This window comes from Polyodon spathula, chromosome 7, assembly GCF_017654505.1.
Source record: "Polyodon spathula isolate WHYD16114869_AA chromosome 7, ASM1765450v1, whole genome shotgun sequence".
Classification (NCBI taxonomy): domain Eukaryota; kingdom Metazoa; phylum Chordata; class Actinopteri; order Acipenseriformes; family Polyodontidae; genus Polyodon; species Polyodon spathula.
Window position 1 is genome coordinate 21,475,117 of NC_054540.1, and position 26,093 is coordinate 21,501,209.

Sequence of the window (26,093 nt, forward strand, 5' to 3'; positions counted from 1 at the left end):
AGTAATGAATATGAAATTATTTACATACAGGGGTTGAATAGATGGATGGTTCTGCAATGTACTAGCAAACTAGTGTAACAATACCAATTTTTTATTGTTACATCAGGTAAAATTTCAACTGAAGTCAAGAAACATGTACTGCACAAAACACTGTGCAATTTCACTGTTCAGTTTTATATCAGGGAAAATATTTTGGTTGCTACCCTTGGCATAAGTCAATTTTCTCATCATTAAGTCAATGGAGTTTCATATCAACTTGACTGTCTTTCCTTGTACTGTGTACTTGATGTAATTGAAGATTAACTTTGAACAATTATATAAACTAATTCAAGCTTGTGTTGAAGAATTATTGAAATTGAAATTAATATTATGCTACCTTAGAAAATATTTGTATGATTTTCTATTCTAAAAACTTTACAGGGCTTAATGTTTGTGAGCAATACAAGTAAATTCATGTTATGTAGGAATACTTTTTATTTATTATTTGATTCAGTGTTCGCTGTGTAATTATACAGGTTTAATACAATATCATAAGCAGCATGGATACTGTATTGTCTTTAACTCTCAGCTTCTTGTACTGTTTACATATAGGGCAGACATGCTAACAGAATACACTGTAGTACCTGCAAATTATGAAATGCATGACAGCTAGCATTGTGTCTCTTTTTTGTTGTTCAACCAGTGTATGTAATTAATGCTTCAACAGATGACATCAAACCTGACTATACCAAATAGAAAAGAGAGAAGTTGTTTAATTATGTTGGTGAGAGAGTGTACTTTTATGTAATACCTAGAATGCAAATAACTAAACCAGATGTTAGTTGTCATGAAATGTTTAAGGTTTTTTTTTATTTATTTTTTTTATTGTAAGTTGTCAATGTTTGTTATTAGCTGTCATTTTTCAACTGTATCAAAGTGAAAATAAAAGAAAGTCTTGGAAACCAGACATTAGCTGTCTTGGGGTCTTTAAAGGGGAAACAGTGATTCAACAGAATCAGATACAGACAGGCTGTTATGCTGCTGAGCTTCTGACTTACTTTCAGCATCAGTTCTGTTATCAACAGTTCTGGGTGAACTTCTGTTGGCACTCGAACAACCCACTATGCAGGTTATTCCTATAGCCTACACACATAACTGGTCTTTCTGTTTTTACCATCAGTAAACACAGTTCTCAGATTTTCAGCCACACAACAAATATACAATATCCACATCAGTAATGCGATAGGGGACACCTACTTATTACCAGGTGATTTACAGCGTTTATGTGAAGGGAACAAAGTAGAGTATGGTAACATTAGTAAGTAGTATTAACTGCATTTGTCATAAACAAAAATTAAATAAATAAATAGTCAAGGCAAATTAACCTGCTGTAACTGTGAAAGCTTTAATTTAATTATTTGATATATGAACATAGTCAATTTTAATCATACCCTGCTTCCAATCCTTGGAAGTAGAGATTTAGTTATAGTGATATAGCGATATAACATATGTCACATTTTGAATAGTATGTGTATCTCAAGATCTGTCTCTCCAGTTGCTCTGAAACTAATTTTGTTTTTACAGTTCTGCTGAAGCATGTATGTTTTGTTGTTTGGTTAGGTATTCCTGAGACCAAGATGCTTTGTTGAAGAAAAAAAAAAACACAAACCTTTAGTATACGTGTTTTAAGTTCAAATGACCATTGTGTGAAGAAACAAGAGCGGAGGAATATATGCCAAAGAAAAAATTTTAATCAATCTTGTTAGTTTATATCAAAACAAAAACAAACCTGTTTAAATTTGGAAGTGGTTGGTCATAAATCCGTCTCTCCAGATCGCTTTGATGGAGGAAGTGACATACTAGTCTTGAATATACTTTTAGATATGTCATATTACCTAGTCACGAACATCTAGGGAATACAATTAATGCTATAGATTTTTCCAATTGTTTTGAATAGCAACAGCTATTTTATTGAATAAGTATTGTAGCTTGAATTGTAGTGATGATTTGCACAGTAAAACATGAATATAAAATTAATATAGAGATGTCATTTATAGATCAAAGTGCTGATAAATTAAATTAAATATTTCTAAGGAGCTATTTATTTTAATCTGGGACATCGCTAAACTCAACAAACAACAAAAACACCTATTCACAAGTAGTTTAACCTTACAATTTATTGTATGGATATTTATCTATCAAAATGTACGGGGGTAGATAGTAAAACCACTTCGTTTTTATAGAAGTTGCTGTAGTTGTCATGAAAACCATTATTATTTCAAGGAGTCAAGATGAAGGTGGATAACTCTTTATATTCCCCTGATGAAACTGGTGCAATCAATAAGTCTTTGAAACCTAAATGATTGCATGTTGAATCGAAAATGAAATCCACAACTACTTTCTTTTGTGTTAGAAAGAATAGATTCCATACATTCCCTTTCAATTCGAAGACGACCACCAACCAATATTACGTATGGGATATGCCTGCCTTTTGTTAGGTATTTTCTGAGCTCTCTATACCAGAGCTGCCGATAGACACCTTCCTGGGATGATGTCATACCGCGGCATGACAGTTTCCTGATGAAACTGTCATACCGCGGAAGCCATTTCACTGCAGTTTCCTTGCCTTTCAGGCTGAAAGCTGGTTTGCCATTTCTTGATTAGGGATGAAACGATAGTAAATTTCCACAATGCGAATAGTCGATACACCGATTATCACGACAGTAGCGGTTGCTTTTCAATTACTTTTTTTATGAATAAAAAGAAAAAAATAACAAGTTATGTCTTTTTTCTCTGTGGGATATGGTCTACAACACAAGGAAGCTACAGACTTTAAAAAGAGAGCAAGAATCTAGCAAGAATGAAAAAACTTACTAGCACACATGTAGAAGAAAAATTATCTTAATTAAATTGTCCTTATATTACCATCATTAATAGCAGCTACCTTGTTTAGCTTGTTTTTCTGGTGTCATAATAGCCTATAACGTGTACATTTTAATGAAAGTATTGAAATTATATACTAACAAACGAGGCTGGAACGGAGGACAGTATAGGGAGGACGCCACACTGGAAAAAAAGGTACATTATTAAAGTGACCTTGCTTGTTGACTGCTGATTTTTTTTTTAACTCCACCGGGTGCCAAGTACGGAAGGGCGTGTTTGAAGTTGTTCCGGCTTTTTTCGTTGTTGTGCTTTTGTCAATTTCGTACATCCTATGGTACTGCATTTCCCTGCTATATATTTTCTTGTAGTGAAAGTACACAATAGGGCTGTTAGTTAAGCCTCAAAATTACAATTGATTAATTGGGCACACAAAATATAATCGTTCTAGTAAATACTGAGGATTGCACCATACATTTCAGTGCATTCCTCTCCCCGTGACGTTATTATTTTAATATCATTGCAGTTCAATAAAAGCTTGTGCATAACAACTGAATGCGAGGGGTAATTACGCCTTGGTAGCGTCAAAAAAAAAAAAAAAAAAAGAAAGAAACATCATTCGCAACAGGCCTAGCAAGTTTAACATACTACAGGAGTGTTACTAAAATATTTATTCCAAACTGATTACAGTACTTTGGAATGTAAGCTATATAAACTAAACACGAGTTTACGAAAAATGTTGCTTTTTTTTTTTTTTAATTCAACGACAGCTGCAGCATCACGCATTACATCTTGTTAATACTGTACCACCTAACCTTCACTATCTTGAAACACAATGCAGAAATCCCGGCCAAAAAAAATAAAAAATAAAAAAAAATAATAAATAATAAATAATAATAATAATAATAATAATAATAATAATAATAATAATAATAAATTGATTTACTTACCACAACATGCATACCTGCTAGCCGATCCTTACTTCAAAAATTGCGTTTAACATTAATGATCATTTATTTGTTTTTAACGTTATTGAATATTGTTAAATATTCATTATGCATACTAACAAAGAATTTTCAAATCTGATTCTTTGAGATTTGAAGATTGCAGTCCATCGACGATTCCCAACAAACTTATCAGAACTGAAGCAATTTTCCCGTGAAGAATGGGCAAAAATTTCACCATCCTACTGTGCAATGCTAGTAGAGACTTATAGCCTAGGCAGAGCCGGAGCTGCAGCCTTTGATGGTAGAGGAGAACACGCTATCTTTTGAGGCTTCCTGGGATGAGAACTCCTTCCCCACAGAGATGGAGGAAGAAGAGAAGCTGGCGACATCAATTGTGGCTGAACCTAGTTCAGAGATTGCCTCGGAGACTGGTTTGCCACCATTGTCCAGTTCCATGTCGGCATTGATGGGGCGCACTGCAGACTTTTTGCAGATCCCCTTGGTGACACCAGCAGAGCCCCACCAGTCTGTGCAGGCACTGGCTCCCACAGCGCAGCCCTTCCCAATGTTCCCTGATTTTATGGAGGAGGTATGCTCCTCTTGGGATCGACCAGCGTTAGTGCCAAGTGTGTTGAAGCAAGCCAAGAAACTGTGCCTGGCAGGATTCCCCCCAGAGTACTCAACTATCTCGACGACTGGCTGATTTGCGCTCAGTCGCGAGAGGGAGCTATGGCCCACATGGCGATTGTGACGCAGTATCTGGTGAGGCTGGGCCTCACCATCAACGATGCAAAGAGTCGGCTTATATTGCTGCAGTGCATAACGTACTTGGGGCTCCGGCTGGACTACAGGAGGAGGCTGTGTGGTCTATTACTGGGTCCATTAAGCATGCGCCCGCTCCAAGCATGGCTCAATGTGTTCCATTTACACCCCAAATGCGACAGACACTGTCGGCTGACAGCGTCTCACATGTGCTCTGTAGCCGTGCGATGATGAAGGATGCCTTCTCACCTGCGCTGGGGCGTGAGGATGGGAGTGGTGTTATCTCGCCAAGTGGTGACAATGTACGCCTCCAACTTGCGTTGGGGGGCAGTCTGAGAAGGCAGAGAGTCTGCGGCACCTGGTCGTGCCGTTGGATAACCCTGCACATAAATATGCTGTTGCACGGGAAACATGTGCTAGTCCGAAGAAGGAGCCTATTGGTAGCTCTGGTATAGAGAGCTCAGAAAATACCAGTAGGCAGGCATATCCCATACTTAATGTTGTTGGTGGTCGTTTTCTCTTTCAGGGAACCAGGGTTATGGTAAGTAACCTAATGTCTTCAGCTACAGAACTGTAACTTGTATTTGAATGACTTATAAAACGTAATCAACTGTGCTTTAAAGTGCTTGTTTTGATCATGCTGAGTTAATTAATTTGAAAGTTTGGCCTTTTATGAAATAACTAATTAAAAAAATTCAGTTTAACATATGCATCAGAACACAGTTCTTTTTAACTAGATATATTTCTCTGGTAGGGACATACCACTTAAAAGTATTGTAAATTGAATGACATTCTAGCTTGATCTAATAAAAATGGGATTCCGCACCTGTACTACTTTTAATATAATTGCATATTCTCAACAAATTTAAATGGTTGAATTTATGAAATCCATTGTCAAGGATCACGTGACTTTCGACTTTGTGAAATGTGAACTTTGTCTATCTTGCTAATGGAAAAGAACAGCAATCAAATAGTGTGCCAGACTCACTAAGCACTTTTAGTAGAAGGCAAAACAAACAGGCAATTGTTGCAAAACTTGCAAGTACAAAAATAAACAACATCATAAGCTCTTGTATTAACGCAATTGGTATTTTATTTCAAGTTTCATGACCTTTTAATATTGAAAACATAAAACTGAAATAAACGTTGCACTGGAGCAAATACTTTGGGAATGGCCCTGGTGATTGAACATTACCCTATTTTAGTGGTTCCCAACCTTTTTCAATGTAGGGACCACCTTGGAGTTTGAATTTTTCCCACGGACTACTTGCCACTCATTTAGAAAGTAAAGTATTTATATAACATACCTAAATGAATGAGATTCCTGGGCTTGAATCTCCGTTACCAGGTCAACAAGGAATGTTGTCATTTTACGCATTGAAAGTTGCTGATGGCAAAGTTCCTGTTTCTTTTGTTTTAAAAAAGTTATTTTTTTCACATTTTCTATGTTTTGTAGATAAATGGCATCTCAATTTTGCAGGTTTCAGAGTTCTGTTGACAAAACCTCCTGACAAATAATGTACTTGGGCTTGGGTCGTCCTCGGATCCAGTTAATGTAAATACCGGTGCTGGTCCCCACAACTGTTACCTCATGTAGCAAATTAATCTTACCATAAAAATTCACTATTGTTTTTTTTTTTTTTTTTTTTTTTTTTACAGTAGTACCTTGGAATTTGTGTCCTTTTTTTTCAGGACACTGGTGAACATTATAAAGTACTTCAGAATCCACATAAACTTTCTCTTTTTGTGTTTATTTATTTAAACATTTTTATTATGATGTGTTCTGCTTAAAGATACATAAAAACATGTTATTCTATTACCAGAGGGACCTTCCAATACTTCCTGAAAGTCTTGTTGAAAAATATTGATGTTTGGGCAAATTACAAGACATTGTTTCACCCGAGTGATTGCATTGACATAATACACGTTTATTCTTAGGATCTTTATAAGCAATAGTGGACACTACACTTGATTATTTTCTCAAAATAAATATTTATAAATAAAAAATAGTTAATTAATTCCATTATCAATTGTAGTAAGGGAAAAAAAAAAAAAAAAAAAAAACATACCTGACAAATTTAGTTAATAGTATTTGCTTATATCCACTCGTTTCTTGATATTTATAAATGTTGTAAAAAATATATATATTGAAATGCGGGAGACAGAATAAATGTTCTAATTTAACTACAAGTCAACTACATCGGATTTATAGTGTGCTCCTATTTTTTCTTTTTTTTCTTATCTGTAAACTAGTTCTTGTGTCATTTTTAAACAAGCAGGCAGTGAAATTCAAATACTCCCCTATCCTATGATGTGCTTTAACAAGCTGTACTGATAATTATAGTGGCTCAGCAAGTCAAAGAAGCAAAGTGTGTTTTTTATCATGTTTATCCAATCACAGGCCCAGAATGACACAAGGTGTTTGCTGTGTTGCTTAGAACTGTGAATCGGAATTTTGGGAGTTGTTTGCGGACCACCTGGAGTTTACTCATACAAGTTGTCTACAGACCACATGTTGGGAACCACTGCTCTGCTTTATATAACTGTGCAGTGTCTTCTGTCTATTACTTGTCATGAATGACTGCTCTAACTTTACTCTAGCTCCATTTGGTAAGAAGATGATATGTTAATTGTATAGCAGTTTATTCCCTGTGTGTGAAATGTTGAAGGATTTACACTGTGGAATTTATTTAGATGGAAGTTCTGCATTGGTATTTTGACATTAAGGTATGCAAGCTCCTGTTAACACAATGCGCCTGGTCAGGTGCATTGTGTTAACAGGAGCTTGCATACCTTAATGTCAAAATGTCAAAATACCAATGCAGAACTTCCATCTAAATAAATTCCATAGTGTTTTCCACACAATTTCTCAGTAATTGTATTTAAAGACACTGAAACCAGAGGAACGTCTGAAAACTGTGCCATCATTAAGAAAGACAATCAAAATACATCTAAAACAGTAAAAATAAACCAGTTTAAAGTAAACAATAAAATGCAAAATAGAGAATTAAACAGGACTAGGACAGAGAATTCAAAACAGAAAGATATGAGACCCAGAAATGGAAATGGTAACAAATTCACTAAAGATAAAACAGAAGACATGGTATTTAATTTATCAAGGAAAACTTTAACCACACCCCAAAAAGCAGTATTGAGTAAAGGACTTAAGTTCATACCGACTAAAAAATGCTGGTGTGTGCTTAGATGATGCTTTATATAAATAACTGTTTTTCTATCTTAATAGAAAAATGTATTATGTACTGCTTAGTAGAATAGTAAATGTGAAACAATATTTAATGCCCAATTGAAAGGTATTGTTTATTTTTTTTAAATGAATTTAATATGCCCATCGTCTAAACTGTGTCGTTTTAGTTTACTGCAGGCAGTTTACACTTTTACAACAAAATGCAAATGTGACAGCCTTAGGTGGGATTGATCCATTGTTCATTCATTCGTATGTATTTGTACCTCCTCTGAGACCTCTGGCAACATCTGTGTATGTAACTTACCATTGTGTTAATATGATGATTGACATGAAACGTGTCTACATTTTAGTTACAGAAAAAAAATCTTAAAGCCCCTAACAACTGTAATTGAGTACAGATCCAACTGTGTTTATGATTCTCAATTCCAAGTGGAGGTAATCAGTACAATGTTTAATCAACCCCCACCATCAGGGAGTTTTCAGCCCACGTGAACTGTTTATACCAACCAGCTTGTTGTTAACAGCTGGTCTATAGAATGGGATGATAACAATCTATTGAATACGCTGAAGACAATCAGATTGGATACAGAATCCTTATAATAGTGTCCTGCAGTATAGCATTTAAAAAGCATAAAACATAAATTATTGTGAGTGTTAAAAATTGTTCTCCACAGGATACAGTTAATGCATTTCTTGTAAGGGTGTTCTGTAACACTTTACAACTAAGCGCACATCAAATATATGGTAATTAAAGTCCTTTACATGTAATCGGGAGCCTCCTAACCTCATAAATGATCACTGTGTGAAGAAACAAGAGCAGAGGAATATGTGCCAAAGAAAGATTTTTAATCAATCATGTTGGTTTATATTAATACCTAAACTGTCGTAAGGGTATGATATTGTCTATTCAGTGGATAATCTATTTTAAATTATTTTTCAACGCATTGTAATTAGTAGATTGTATGGAAGCCCAGTGTGCCTTAGCATTTTCTCTTTGACGTGTCAATCTTCTGCACCAAAGTGCTGAAGATCAGATCCCAGCCGGGAACTTAAACTTGTGATGAGAATTTGTTGAGTTTCCATATCTCAGAAATGCTGGAAAGTGGGGTTCTTTAGTTATCTTAACAATAAGTCAGTGAACTAAAAGCTGGTACTGCCAAACAATTCCTAAGGGCTAACTCACAGATTTGCTCCTCCTATGCAGGTAGAACTGAAGAAAAGTACAAATAAGGCAGGAGCCTGGGTCCAACCCAATTTCTATGAAAATCACCTTTGCTTAATATCATCACTGTCAGATAATTGAGAGGATCTGCAGGCAGACCAATGATTGTGCCCATGAATTTGATGTTATGTACGCATAGTTGGACGTTTGTAATACTGTTGAATGAATAGCTCTTGCTTCTGTGGTGTGGTATGCCACAAACTGTGAATGCACTGACATCAGCTTGGCACTATGCAAATCTATGTCCTGCCTGAATTTGATGAAACTCTGAAAGGCTCATCGATTTGGTCATTTTTTTATGATATACTATTCCTCTACGCATGTAGGACACAGTGACCTACTTTATCATGATACTAACACGGTGCACAGCAACAACACAATTGTACGTTAAAAATTAAGAATTTTTTTAATTCACTGATCAGAATGTATATTAAGAGCAGCAATAGCTGACAGTATTCATATTAAAACTGATCTAGCATGTATAAAAAATGTCCTTGTAATGTGTACCAAAAAAATATATAAAAATAGTATACCTCAAAAAAAATGCACAATGGAAGGCCTAATTTCTGAAAGAATGGATGGAAGAGGTATAAATATGGGTGAAAGAGAAATACAGAGAGATGGCAGAGTGGCAACATACATACAATATGGTTTCTAACAGTTAGGCATCCAGTACAATATGTGCTTTTGTCAAGGGGTGGGGGGGACCAACCCAACCCAACCCGTTCTGTCATTATGATCTCCTGAATTTGTAGTTACATAAACTATGCTTTCCATGAATTATATTGCTGTGAGATTATAACAGCATACAGTACTGTACACAGCATTTATACATTTTAGAAAAACACTTTCTTGACCGTGATGGAAAGTTTCTACATGGAAATGTGTTCTACAAGAATGCAAGTGCTAGTGAAATGGTATCATGGGGCAAATTAGACCATACTGCCTTATAACTGGTTTATCTGTATGACAGGTGTTTTTATGACAGAATAGCACAATATATTTTTATATTAATCAATGAAAAGAATGACCAAACAATTTTAGCAGAGAATGTTAATACTGTTCTAAGAGAGCTACTGTTTGACTGTTCTCCTTCTGATTGATATATGCTGATAGTACACTTTGCACATTGTTTCAAGCACTTAAAATGTAAAATAAAACATCCAAAAAATTATTGGAGTGCATCCTAAATGCTTCGTATATGTTCATTAAGTAATTTCAATAGTTATGAAAAAAAAAAAGTGAAATGTGTAACGTTTTTTAAATAGGCATATCTGTGGCCTGCTTAATTTTAATTTCGGGTGATAGTAATAGTGGTGCATTATTTGAAATAAACTACAGCAGGGCCTGTGGTTCCAGTCTGAGAACCAGGGTTCAGGGTGTGGAAAACTGTTGGACTTATGTCTGTGCTGTTCCCAGAGGCTGCAGCTTCTGAATCTGTACTACAAGCTACCAAAAAAAAAAAGAGAAAAAGCCTGTTTTGCTAACTTTGATCATCAGAGATTCCATTAACACTCACCAGACTCCTTAAAAAGTCATAATACGGTTATGACAATTAGATCTGACATTAGTATTGAATGTGAAGAACTAAATTTGCATGATTATTTTTACTTGTTAAAATAATTAAAACAATCTGGTTTTATTAGTGGAACTCAAGATTGAATAGATGACCTGCATATTTGGTGAAATACTATAAAGAGTTAATAAGTATTGTCACATGCTGCCCATTTTCTCACATGTGCATTCATGTAGCTATGTCATTTTGTAAAATGTTTTTTTGTTTTGTTTTGTTTTTCCTAAGTCGGGGTAATTATTTGCTGTTCTTTGTATGGAATTGATTTGTGGTTGGCAGGTCATGGATAATAAGCTTTCTCTTTCTCAATAATAGTAACAGTGTAGGTATAGCTTTTTTTTGGTATTCCTCACCACACCCCCTGCATATATATATATAAGTAGTCTTTGTACTGTCTTTATGTTTAACAGTTGCCTACACTGCTTTTTTAGTCTTAACAAAGCTGCTTTTTTAAAACCCTGCTCTGGATTTTGTTGTCCAAATGCAATGCTTTGATATATAGCAGGATATAGTAAACTGTATAAAGTAGACAAATCGTATGTTTAATTTATTCAGAGGAACAATAGACTTGATATACTGTATGATAGTGGTGCCATTGTACACCTATATTCCAATATATTAATGGGTTTTTGATTGTGTCTGTGGTTTTGTCTTTTCACATGTATGCACGGATAGACATAGGGCCTGATCTTCAAAAGGTTTGCGCACCGTGCAGAGGGGTATACGCGTCGCAAATGGCCATTGTGCTGAAATTAGGCCAAGTTGCCATATTCGAAACGTCCTTTTGCGCGTCACAACAAATTCTGAACAATCTGTAGATTTTATTTTTCACTTTGACTTTATGGACATTTTTATGTTGATCAGTGGCAAAAACTCCTAATTAAATCCATTTTGATTCTATGTTGTAACACAATAAAATGTGGAAAAGTCCAAGGGGGGGTGGATACTTTTGAGAGCCACTATATATATATATATATATATAGATAGATATATAGATAGATATATAGATTGCAGGATTACCATTATTGATGTTGTTAGGTATATGTGTTTTGTTTTTTTTTGGAGACGCTCTTAAGGGCGATTTACAGTTAAAACACACACACACACAAGCCCACAAAGGCAAAATTTGAACAAATATGGCAAAGTTTGTGAAGATCGTTAGGTTTTTGCAATGCGCAGAATGATTCCATAAAATGCGCATATTGCTAAATGTCTATCCTCAGCAACATTAGTTTTGGAAAAGAGCTGTGTGGGGCTAGTTTACATCACAGTGCTCACGGGGCTCAACCAAAGGCTCCCTTCACTTTTCAAGCCCCTCACCCGGAAATTCTACAAGATATAAGGACACAGCTGACTGTTGATTTTATTTTTTAATAGTGTTTTTTATTTCTCATTAATATCAGTAGTAGTTCTACCGGTATACATGCTTGATCTGCATTCCATGCCAGTGCCTGTACTGTGCCATGATATGGGCAGGGGGCATGGTGAGGCAGGGCAGTTGGAAGGGGGAGTCTTTCAACAGGAGAATGATTAAGGGATACAAGTACAGATCAGGGCTTCCAAATGGACGAGTGTTTTCGGCATTGTGGATTTGTTTTACAGGCTATACTTGTATAAATATGTGTACTGTATAGTGTTGACGGCCACGACAACAGGTTAGTGAAAAGAGACGGGGCGTGTTTGTATACACCATAATTCTGAGCTACTAAAAAAGCTGACTCCTTGTTGACATATTTTATTAGCAAGTCGCTACAATATATTTAAGTTACATTTTGAATAAATACTGTATTCTAATGCTGCAGTTCGGGGTGCCAATGCAGCCGATATATGTTGAGGTTTGATTCTGCATTCCGTGGCAGGTTACATTTGTGTGGAGAATAGGGGGATGTTACGTACTGTACACTATAATAGCAGCTTGTCGGGGTAATGGTAACGGTCCATCGTTCTGCATTCTCGCTTGACTGCTGTGTGTAGTTGCTATATTGGTAGTGAATGCGCAGACGGTTTTGCGAGGAACAAACAGATTTGCGAATTGCACAAAAAAGTGCTATATTCCAATGTCGCGCAACTGCTTTGTGCCGTATTGGAATATCTCTCTTTTTGTGCCAAGCGGCATTTTTTTGCGAGGCACAAATTTAGTGAGAGGATTGGGCAAAGATCGAAGATCAGGCCAATAGAGTAAAACAAGTGTTTTTTATAACAGTGATAGCCGATTGGCACTGTTTGAGTGTTTGTTAAAGGGGGACCACCAACCTACTGTGAGTCCCCTCCGAATTTAGATTTTCATTAAGAGCAGGTTTATGTCCATCCCCTCCTCCCACTCTGTAATAGATGGGTTTTTTATTGGATATAAACCCAGCTCAAGCTGAGCAGCTGTTGACTTTGACACTTGCATTTTCTTTCTTTATTTCCATGATTTTGTAGAGATAATTCGTCATTTAAATGCTTGTTTGTTATCTTCATATTATATGTGGTACTTGCCATCCTCAATGATATTCTTTATACCTGGACACCCTTTTAAAATTACATGTATACATCAATGGTTAATTATCCTGGTTAATTGGAACATTTGCATTTGTCATACAAAATTAATTACTTTTCAGTAGTGTTGCTTTATTAGGTTCAGTTGTATTTTTTTTTTCAAAGGTTGTTAAGGAGAATGCTTGCAAGGCCAATGTACAGCATATAAAGAAATTGTTTAAACTCTTGCTGGTCCCTGGCGAGGACTGAATGACAGTTTTTAAGTGAGTCTTCTGGTGTTGTGTTTTAACATTGGTTCTTCATTGCCTCATATGTTTTGTGTGTGTTGTTGTTTTTTTTTTTTTTTTTCAATTGCAAATTAGTGAAGGAGCTAATAAGTTTTTGCAAAATAATCCCTTCAGCAAGTTCCAAACTATTCCACTGGACACTTTCCTAAGTCAATCCTGGCAACTACTCATGGGAGTTCAAATTATTTATTTATTTATTTTTCATTTTGGCACTACTATTCCTATAGCAGCTAATAATCTTTAATTGAGTCACGCATTTGAAGTTTTGTGAACAGTACATTTTCTCCTCCCAAAAATATAAGACAGCTTGGAAAAATAACCACCTATGATTAAACAGCATCACATGAGCGTGCAGATAAACAGCGCATAGCACGGCTTGAATACTAATGAGCCGCTTCACACTGAATAAATCACTACGCACCACTGCATTCTAAATTTTATGACAAAGTGCCATTTTATTTGTTCTTAGTTACAAAACCACAGCCAAACATGAGTGGCATTTCATGTATATTTGTGTGTGTGTGTGTGTGTGTGTGTGTGTGTATATTCCCTGAAACGATTTTTTGAAAGTAAGCTATCATGCTATATACACTAATGTTTATAAGTACTATTAGCATAACAATTGTTTTTAATTGTTGGCATCTTTTGCTATCAGTGTAGTGATTGATTTGCACTAACCTTCGCGGTCTACGAAGCCAGAGAGCTACGATATATATATATATATATATATATATATATATATATATATATATATATATATATATATATATATATTTTTTATATATATATATAAATACTGGATAATCGATTCAATAATTACATTTCATAGTTAACAACATTATTTAAGTTTATCAACGAAACTGCGCTGAACGTACTGCCTTGCTATTTACAGTATTTCTGCCCAGGTAAGCAGTGTGGGTGCTCTTGTTTTCCTGCTCGTGTTAACTAGCATTTGATTTACTGGTTCCATCCTACCAGCGAATCAGATTTGAAAATTCTTTCAAAGTACGCCTCTCTGTATTCACTGTGCAAAAATAAATAAATAAATAAAAAAAATAAAAAAAAAAAAAAAAAAAAAAAAAAGTGTCACCTTGTTCTATCCAGAGCAGAATGACAGGCTTATATTCCTGGCAGACAGCCTGTAAATAAATTGTGCACATTGAAAATAAAAAATAAAAAAAAAATACTGTATATCGTTTGCGCTGCTTTGAAGTTTAAAAATGAACTGTTACATAATGAATATTTAACAATACTCAATAACGTTAAAAATAAATAAATACATGATCAGTGATGTTAAACGCAATTTTGGAGTAAGGATCAGCTAGCGGGTATGCATATTGTGGTAAGTAAATACATTTATTATTATTATTATTATTATTATTATTATTATTATTATTATTATTATTATGTTTTAGGCCGGGATTTCCGGGATAGTGAAGGTAGGTGGTACAGTATTAACAAGATTCAGTAAATGATGATGCAGCTGTTGATTAATTAAAATAAATAAATAAATAAATAAGCGTTTTTCGTAAACTTGTGTCTAGTTTATATAGCTTACTTTCCAAAGTACTGTAATCTGTTTGGAATAAATATTTTAGTAACACTCCTGTAATATGTTAAACTTGCTAGGCCTGTTGCGAATGCTGTTTTTTTTAACTCTTGACGCTACCAAGGCGTAAATAACTCCTTGCATTCAACTGTTGTGCACAAGCTTTTACTTAACTGCAATGATATTAAAATAATAATAACGTCACTAGAACTAGAACGATTACATGTTGTGTGCCCAATTAATCGATTGCTATTTGAGGCTTAACTGACAGCCCTAGTGTGTACTTTCACTACAAAAAAATATATAGCGGGGAAATGCAGTACCATAGGATGTACATCCAATCTGCAGAATGCAGCAAAAGCACAACCAAAAAAGCCGGAACAACTTCAAACATGCCCTTCTGTACTTAGCACGCAGTGGAGTTAAAAAAAAAAATATCAGCAGTCAACAAGCAAGGTCACTTTAATAATGTACCTTTTTTCCCAGTGTGGCGTCCTCCCTATACTGTCCTCCGTCCCAGCCTCGTTTGTCAGTATATAATTTCAATACGTTCATTAAAATGTACACGCTATAGGCTATTATGACACCAGAAAAACAAGCTACCTCGGGTAAAGTTGATAACGGTATTGAAATGTGTTTTCTTAAATTATAAGTTAAATAACGACAGAAAATGAATTAAAAAAAAAAAAGGAATACGCATAAAGAACATCATGCCCATACTGTTCTATTCCATACTTAGAGGTTGTATAGTACATAATAATTTATTTATTTTGCAGACTATTTGAAAAACAATTTAGAATAGTTAGCAGTATGTGTGTAAAGCAAGTACCTTAAATGTATTGAAAGAAATACAGATGCTTCATATTTTGTAATTATGTACTGTTGCTAAGTCCCATTTTGACAGACTTAGATAAAGAGATTGTTTTTTTGCAACAATTAATGATGGTAATATAAGGACAATTTCATTAAGATTATTTTTCTTCTACCTGTGCAGTATAATGCTATGGTTTTTTTATTTTTGCTAGAATCTTGCTCTCTTTTTAAAGTCTGTAGCTTCCTTGTGTTGCAGAACCATATCCCACAGAGACAACTATAAATATATATATATTAAATATATATATATATATATATATAATATATATATATATATATATATATATATATATATACGGTCTTGCCATACAAGATGATTCTTTTCTACCTTTCATGATGACAAATATGTTGTGGAGTTTTAGATTATTATTTGACAGGCTGGATTGGGTGTTGGGGCAGCATATGCTGTATATTGATGCCTCTCCTTTTATCTAATCCTTTTTATCCCTTTTGTATCTAATTACTATCTAAAGCAGTATGACAAATTAGGAGTCATAGCAGTGGTTGTCCTTGGGATCTTATAGCATTCCAGTAATAAAAAATGATGCTTTCATATAGTCCCTTAGTGAAATAAGGACATACATCATTATGTCTGTCCATCTATCTAGTTGCAGAGCCCGTTTACGCATGTAAAAAGTGTTCATCCTTGTTGTCATAGAGGACAATTTTTATAACACACCATGATAGGGCAGTGGCATGCTCAAGAAAATTCCTTTATTTTTTATTTTATTTATTTATTTTTCACAAAGAATGTACCATTTTTGTGTAAAAGTAACTGCAAATTGATATAAATTAAGGGCTGCGTATCGTGAATGATTATGTTAATTGAATAGGAGTACTTGCTGTATGTTCTCCTTGTTATTTTTTGGCGCTTTACTGACTTTATATAATTTATTTTTTGATTTATGCTTTTGTGAGTAAACTGGGTCACTTTCAACTTAAAAACCTCCTGAACAGGCCAAATCTCTGACCCAGTGTTCTGTATTTCTCAGATAAGTGTGGGAGACAGTATAATTTGGTTTATTATTTGTCATCAGATTTGCCATCTGGTGCAGTAAGTGCCAGTTTCAATGAAGTGCAGCTCTGTTTGAAATGTATTACACTGCTAAACTACATATGTTATCTTTTGGTTAGTCAAATTTTATTTATTTATTTATTCATTTTATTTTATTTATTTTTTACCTTTTGAGATACAAGTACAGCATGTTTACAACATATGAAAGCAATACATCTGAGGCACTGACACAGGACATACATTTCCTGAAAGCTGATGTAAATGTAAAACATTAACAATAGCACCCGTTTTATAATTGATCTCTTTGGCTTTTTCATAAAAGTTCCACAGCCAGGATTACAATTAAGTCAAATCACTTCACATCCTTCTAATGCAGCAGCCAGAACTTCTTTCCCAAATCTGATGGAGAAGCCATTAGCAGGACTCTTTAAAAAGAGAAGGAAAAGATCAAAGCAGATTTATAGCATCTTGAAAAATATTTACCAGATCCCCTTTTGATAAATTACTGTCATTATTGTATTTAATTTGTAAAAAGAAAAATAACCACACGGTTGTACATTTACAATAAAATTGTGCTATATGTAATGTAAGCTTGTCAACACTATTCTTTACCTGCAAAAAGTCTTTAGTTGATTTATTTATTTATTATTAATTTACACATTACAGAAAAACATGAAAACAAACAGGGATACATGCTGTATATGCTAGATCTAAAAGTCCAGTTGAAATATCTCAGAATAAAGGTCTATACAATTTACATAATAAACTAAATGTCAATATTTTAATATATATATATATAATATATATATATATATATATATATATATATATATATATATATATATATATATATATATATATATATATATATATATATTGGATAAGTCTCCACCCCCCTGAGTTAATACTTTGGTGGAAGCACATTTGGCAGCAATTACAGCTGTGAGTCTGTTGGGATAGGTCTCTACCAACTTTGCACACCTAGATTTGGCAATATTTGACCATTCTTCTTTATAAAACTGCTCAAGCTCTGTCAAGTTCCTTGGGGAGCATTGATGGACAGCAATCTTCAAGTCATGCCACAAATTTTCGATTGGATTTACGTTAGGGCTCTGACTTGGCTACTCAAGGACATTTACCTTTTTGATCCTTAGCCACTCCATTGTAGCTTTAGCTGTACTTTGGGTTGTTGGCTTGCTGAAAGGTGAACTTCTGTCCCAGTTTCAGCTTTCTTGTTGAGGGCAGCAGGTTTTCCTCATGGACTTCTCTGTACTTTGCTCCATTCATTTTCCCTTCTATCCTGACAAGTGCCCCAGTCCCTGCCGATGAGAAACATCCTCATAACATGGTGCTGCCACCACCATGCTTCACAGTAGGGATGGTGTTCTTTGGGTGATGTGCTTTGATGGGTTTGCGCCAAACAAAACGCTTTGGATTTAAGCCAAAAAGTTCCATTTTAGTTTCGCCAGACCGCAAAACATGGCTACAGAATCTTCTAAGTGTTTTTTTTGCATACTTCAAAACGGGATTCAAGGTGGGCTTTCTTGAGTAATGGCTTCCTTCTTGCCACCCTACCATACGGGCCAGATTTGTGGAATGCTTGGGATATTGTTGTCACATGCACACTTTGACCAGTCTTGGCCATAAAAGTCTGTAGCTCTTGCAAAGTTGCCATTAGCCTCTTGGTAGCCTCTCTAATCAGTCTCCTTGCTCGGTCATCCAGTTTGGAGGGACGGCCTGATCTAGGCAGGGTCTTGGTGGTGCCATACACCTTCCACTTCTTAATAATCGCCTTAAACGTGCTCCAAGGGATATTCAAGGCCTTTGATATTTTTTTATACCCATCCTCTGATCTGTGACTTTCAGCAACTTTGTCCCAGAGTTCTTTTGAAAGTGCCTTGGTGCTCATGTTTGAGACTTTGCTTTGAAATTTACTACCCAACAGAGGGAACCTACAGGAACTGCTGAATTTATCTTGAAATCATGTAAATCACTACAGTTTAACACAGGTGGAGGCCACTTTACTTGTTGTGTGATTTTGAAGACGATTGGTTACACCTGAGCTAATTTAGGATTGCTTTTAGAAGGGGGGTGGACACTTATCAAACCAAGCTATTTCTGTTTTTATTTGTAATTAATTTTCTACAAATTTCTAGAATATTTTTTTCACTTTGAAGTTGTGGGGTAGGATGTGTAGATAAAAGGAAAAAAAAAAAATAAAATTTTAAATTCGCTCCGAGATGGTGGAACCACAAAAGTGTACAACTTTCCCCCAAGGGGACTTGCTTTATATAATATATATATATATATATATATATATATATATATATATATATATATATATATATATATATATATATATATATATATATATATATATATATATATATATATATATATATATAACACTTCTTCATTTAATAGGCAGAAAGGCCTTTAAAACATTACAATAACTAATGTTGATGTTCCTGCCACAAAGTGACATGGACTGACTAAATTAATAAACAGGAAATAAACTATGCCTGAAAATAACAGTGTATCATTTCAAAAGTTTAATTTCAAGTGCTGGTCTGTACAGAAACCTTTGTGTTCGACCAGAGCAGATATTGATATGATGAGCTTCACATCTGAATGCTGTCTTGGTTAACCCATGAGCTTAGCCCTGTATCTTGTGATATATATTCACATATAAGGGACCATAATTAAAATACTGATTGATCAACTGAATAGAACCCATTGAGCATTGATTCCTGTGCCATCCAAATACCAGTATTTGTATTTTTTGTTGCCTTGTCTTTCCTTCATACCTTCTTCTCTTGTTGCCTCTGATGACTTAATCACAAACACCTTGCAATTCTGTCTTCTCTCAGCAGAAAGTAGTTGCTTTGCATTGTGTTCAGGCTAAGCACATACTGTTTTGTATAGCGAACAGATGGAATATCTCCCATGAAATTGCCGTAGTATAATACAGTGCAGTCTCGTGGCATTGCTTGGACATGTTGTATACCTCATTCAATATTGAAATTATTAAAATATATGGTTATAAATGGCCACTTTCCAGTTCTAGCTTCAGAGAGACACTCTGGAATGGGAATGTTGTTGGTTTATTTAAGAGATTAAATCATTTTTTTTTTTTTTTTTATTTTTTTTAAGAAACACTGTGTAAAGATTTTTTCAGCCTGGGTTTTATTTTCACTGGAAGTTATAAGAACATGCCACACAATCAGAACACTTAGCCCAAAACACAACATTTTGTTAGAGGATAAACAGCGATAAAGGTCATTCGTAAGTATATTGTCCAGTATAGCCAAACAGTCTAGAACGCAGATAGACCACAGAGAACAGGCAGTAAAATTTGAGAGCACAAACATGCCTAAAATGAGAGAGAGCAAGAGAGCGAGAGAGCGAGAGAGTTCCCCCAGCTGGGAGTTAGTTACTTTATGCAGCTGTCAGAATGCTTTTATTGCAGTATCATTCATATGCTGTCAAATGTTAGGGTAATAGGTTTCTACTTGGCATGTCAAAAGTCATTGATAAAGGGGAGAAAGTGGGAGACTATAAAACATGAGGCAGGTTATAATATCTTGATACTGAAACATACATCAGTAGAACTATGTACTTATTTATAAAATTAATGGTAGGAAGTCATTTTAATGCATGTGTTGGTTGAAGTGTTTTGGATCTCCCAATGTTGAAGCCCAGTAACCCTTATAAATTATTGGGTTTCAGGAACTGGTACATTGATGACCCCAGGTTGTTGCAACTAATGCCGCCGCCACCTTCTTGTTTGAAATCTCAATTGTATACCGTGTGGCCCAGTGAAAGTACAATGAATTTGGCTTTAAGCTGAGGGAACACCAAGCCTCTCTTTCAGGAACAGTGGCTTGGAACCTGGTTCCAGGAGACCGAGTTTGAGCCATGCAGTGGCCTGAAACCTAATCTTCTGAAACCAAGTTTCAAGTCAAAAGTGGCCTTGTGTTCCCTCAGGTTTAGGCTCAGAACTTTGGTATTGGACCATTAGACAATAAAAGTGCCCTAGTGAACTGTTCTGGGACTGAATCGAACTCTGACAATAGCCTCATTTGTTTAATCTATTATACAATTCAGATCATTTATTTAGTTTTGCCAGGTGGCCTCCTCTTACTGAACACTGACAACATTACCTTTTCACTGGCATGTAAAGTTCTAATTAAATACTCAAAGTAGTGTTCAAGTAAGGCATTGTTGCATATAGTTAGTCTGTCTATCATCTCCTAACACATAAACAACTTTAAATTGAATTTGCCATTTTTATCAAATTGCAGTTACTTTTTCAACACTTATCAATGGAGCTTTAATCTTTATGGAGAGCTTCATTATTGCAGTTCTTTTTTTAGCCTAATAGGTTTATGGTAAATGGGGGTCAGTGTCATTTGAGAGTGAAGTAAAATGTTCCCATGATTTTAATATAGCAAAATTGGACCCTCAAAATGTGTGATTTCATAGTTTTTGTATTGCTTTCAATATTTATCAGAGGAACTGCATGTGCTGCAACATTAGCTCCTGAAGCCAGAAAAACAGAGAGATCACAAATGCCATTGCCTAAAAATATTTTACAGAAATATATGACTAGTTATTATGCTATCTTTGACAATAATTTTAGGGAAATGGTCATAACATATTTCAATAAATGTTAGTATGGTCCAAATGTCTAGGAATCAGAAAACTGCACCTATGGATTTATTTGTGATATATCCCTAGGGATTCAGTATTTTGTATCAAACAGCAGTAAGTTCAAATTGATTTTGTGTAAGACCACTGCAGAGTACATTGTTATGCATGGATATGATGGACTGCTGATAGGAAGAGTTGGCAGAAAGCTGGTGTTTTATTATATATATTTTCTTATGTAATGCACAGATAATAGCTCATAATTAAGATTAGGTTGGTAACATTTACATATTGTGCACCATTCAAATACTTTCACCTTACTGGTACTGGTGTGAAATTGAAATATGTTATTTAACTCGTTCAGTGTAAAATCCTGTGCCTTTAGCACAGCAAGCATTACAAGTGCTGTGACATTTCCGACTCCACATTAATGCACAGAACTGACACTGGAAAATAGACACGTTTGACAGAGTGCCACTTTTCTCTAAAGAGGCAGTGTTAAAGTAAGACATAACAGATAGGCTTAAAAGGGTCTTTCAGTTGTCGTTATTGTGCTAATGCCACTGTGAATGTTAATGCCCCTAATTAGGAAACAGGCACAGGTCCAGCTTGCTAGGTTAAAAGAAGAAACTTAACCCTAGATACAGTAGTGGAATAAGGGTTGGTTTAATTGGGTGGATGGGCATAACTGTAAAGTTATATTTAACAGTTGACTGAAAGCACGTTAATTATGTTTTGTGATCTATTTTGTCTGTAGTACACAATATACTGCCAAGAATTGGAGTTTCCTAATTGGTGGATGAAAGTTCTGAGATTTCTATTTTTTTTAATAGTATTTTAGTACTAGTGCTATTTTACATCCAAACTAAGCGTGAGATAGCTATCCATATTGCAAAGTATGACTCATGTCTAAAATTTGCCATTTAGAATAGATTAAAAAGAGTGAGTAGAGGTAGGCTTATAATAACATATGTTGGAAGTTTACAATATTTGAATGGAAACTTTGTACATTTACTCTAATGTTAGGTATTATTGGCAAAAGCATTTATATCTTCTGTGTGGACTCCTGTCTTGGAAAAACCAATAGACAATACTATACTTTTCTCCTAAAATGTATTATGATGAAGGGTTGCGTATGTCTATAGAGGGTGTATTTGAAAAATCTGAAATATGCTGAAAACAAACTGTTTAGTAAATACATTGGTGTTCCTAAAGGGACTGAAACTGCTATTCCATTCTCATTCAATTGAAGCACAGTGGTAAGGTTCATTTTCTCTTAATGCCATTCCTTCTACAGTATTGTGTTGGATTTATTGAGCAAGGCTTACAGCTGTTGACAAGATCATGATATACTATTTCATAGAGATAATGTCCTACTGAGGGTGTAATGATGTTATTTTTATCTTATCTCTGTAAGATTAACTGTGTCTTGCTGTGCTTTTAGGTAGGTAAGTGCCTAGATTTTTTTTTTATTATTATTATTATTATTATTATTATTATTATTATTTATTATTATTATTATTATTATATTTTTATACATTGCTGTTTTGTTGAACAAAGTGACATAAATGACTAGATAATGATTGAAACAAAAATCCTCATTTCTGAAATTGGTTAAAATGTTATCCTTGTCTTCTGTTGTCTTCAAATGATTGTATATTGGTGAAATATAGTACTTCCCTAGACCGGCTCAGATAAGCTGTGTGAAATGTTGGAATTTAATTTAATCCATTGTCTAAAATGTAAGCAGGTCTATTTTCCTTATTTTGTACTGAATTGGATTAAGAATTGGGGCTAACAGGCTATCACACTCAGATTGCTAGTAGCAAAACACGTCAGAACACATTTAATTTATTAAGGCCACTGTATAAGATTTAATTTCATTTATCGTTCTTTCCCTCGCTCTCAAAATTGTAATTTAGCTGATAGATGACACTAAAGGGCTAATCACACAGGGAAAAAATGTTTTCTAATTGGTTTGTTCTTTACAATTGTGCCAGATCCTTGGCTTTATAAAACAAATCCAAAGTACTTACACTGACAGTGCTTGGCAACAGCCTTAATATTGTATGTGCAGTACCGAAAAAATTAGATGCCTTGGTCATTTATGTAAATGACTGATATATTCAGAGGATGAAGTGATTGGAATTTCTTGCTGTCAGATGCTCCATTGGCACTCATTTTACCTGTCACGTGAAGGTTGTGTTTTGCATTTACTGGATTCAGCTGTGAGTGTTTACAAGAACTGAATGTAAAATTAATTATTATGTAAATATACAAGAGACCATGGCCTAGATTCAATTTCCTTTTTGGTGTTGTTATGCAGGTTTTATTTGGTTTCCTTGCCCTTGTTTGTGGAAAATACTGTTTGGGAGTGATGGCGGGGGGGAGTGATGGATTTATCCATCATTAATGCGATTTTAATGAAACAGTAAATGTATTTCCAAAAAGCTTACAACAAATATTTGGACATGGTACCCTGTGACGGGGTATACCCTGCCCCTGTGTTTATTTATATTATTTTGTATTGTTAATATTGAGAGGTATTTGTGTTTTATTTTAATGTAGGTTGAAAGGGACAATGGTTGCTCTGCCAAACTACACCTCATGAGAATGCGTGGTCGGCAGCTAATGATTTATTGACAAATTGGCTGTTCACCACGCATATTAGAAATCTCATGCAGGTGGCTAATAGCCAGTTAATCCTTTGACCACTATAAAAGCCCACAGCTTTTGCTGACTGGGGTTGGTTGGAGTATCTGTGTGAGAGAGACAAAATAAAAATAACAATTGCTACTCGTGCTGGTGTAAAGCCAGCACAATACTTGTTTGGCTCAGTGTTTTGTAAATGTCTATTTTTTTCGGCCATTGTGGCTTTTTGTTTGTGTAGTTTTTTGGTTTTGTTTAAACATTTTATTTTGTTTAATAAATAAAAGTGCATTTGCAACTCACTCTGTTATACCTTAATTGTCAATTTCTTGGTCTGTGATGTCACCACTCGACCATCATGCCACATACCCCCACAAAAAAAGCATGTTATTTAAACAACCGTGAAAATGCACATAGGACCATCCACTTTCAATCAATTCAGCATTTTAATTTTCATAAATGGATATGTGTATTGGTTTCAATTGCAATTTGCAGTTGCAATTTCCTGAGGGCCAATAGAAATCTAAGTTCTAATAAAAGCTTGTCGAATCAGATTTTCCACCCTAAACCTGCAGAAACACAAAGGTCAATGCAGAGCTCCCAAAACAATGTCACTTTGCATTATCAGTGATGCTGATGAAACACATTTTCACATATCAATAGAGGGTATTTACTATTTATTTAGAGATCCATTACCCTTATCCCTGGGGGTGCTTTGTTTTTGTTCATTTCTAGTTTACCATGTAATATTTGTTTACCATGTAATATTTGTAAACAACATTTGTAGACGAGCTATTAGATATGTAGATATTTACAAATAAAAATCTTGGTCTATTTATATTACAGTTAAACCACAAACAAATTAGAGTGAGCAATGGACTGAATCTGAAATTGGATTCAGACAATTTTGTGTGCATACCACCATAACATTTTCATATCTGTCTCAAGGATATGAAATACTGTATTTTAGTAACTGTAAGACTATTGACTGTAAGTAGCAGTGTCAAGGGTGTTTGGATCGATCATTGTGGTTTTGTAGGATTACATATATTAGTGATGGGATGGGGACACAAAAGAACCAGTCAGTTGTGGTATTGAAAAGCTTTTTAAATTTCTGTTGTGACACAGAACTGTGATACGAAAGCCTTTGTCATACTTTTTTTACACTACTTCCATTATAGTTAGGTGTTGTGATTTTCAATCATGCTTAAGCCATAAACATCACTGAATTCTGCTTTTCAAAAATCCCAGTTCAAGCACTGAATCATGTCTACAATATACTGTGGTGTGTGTGCGTGTGTGTGTGTGTGTGTGTATATGTGTGTGTATATATATATATATATATATATATATATATATATATATATATATATATATATATATAACCACCTTTTCTTTTGTTTTCCTTTTACAGCACGAATTGTAAAGACCAAACAGTGGTGTGAAATGCTTCCTTGTTTGGAAGAAGAAGGATGTAATTTGCTAATAAATAAATCAGGTTGGACTTGTACGCAACCCGGAGGCCGAGTTAAAACAACAACAGTAAGTCACATACTCTGTTTTAAATCTGCAGTGGACACACCTGGAAACAATTAGTCATTCTTAATATATGTTTCCTGTCTCTCGGTTTGGAATTCATTACAAAAAAAAAAAAGTATTCTACTAAAAAAATAAATCAGTTTTTTACATTTATTTCTAACAAGACGTTATGGACCTTAAAAATGCCATGGTAATATATATATATATATATATATATATATATATATATATATATATATATATATATATATATATATATATAAGTGTAAACTCTGTAAGTATATAAGCAAATTACTATGAAATATTCTTTTTTTTCTTTTCTTCTTCTATCCTGGGGAATGGTTTATGCAGTAAGACCATCAATATGACAAGCTGGATTTTATTTTTCTACTTTTCACCAAAACAGGAATACAGTACCAGTACTGTTACTTCCATTGTAGTAGACACAGGGCATTATTATCAAAGCTATTTATGCCAAAACA

General features: G+C 34.6%; 1 protein-coding gene across 2 annotated transcripts in view; it reads left to right on the forward strand.

Moving 5' to 3' along the window:
- The window catches only part of LOC121318344 (chemokine-like protein TAFA-5), a 117,540-nt gene that overhangs the window by 60,740 nt on the left and 30,707 nt on the right, over window positions 1–26,093 (forward strand). For both annotated transcript variants that reach the window (XR_005950595.1, XM_041254901.1), the window contains exon 3: window positions 25,487–25,614. Coding sequence is in view for 1 of the 2 variants with exons in the window: in XM_041254901.1 (XP_041110835.1) it covers window positions 25,487–25,614 (128 nt within the window). In the remaining variant the exon portion in view is untranslated. The remainder of the gene's footprint in view (window positions 1–25,486; window positions 25,615–26,093) is intronic.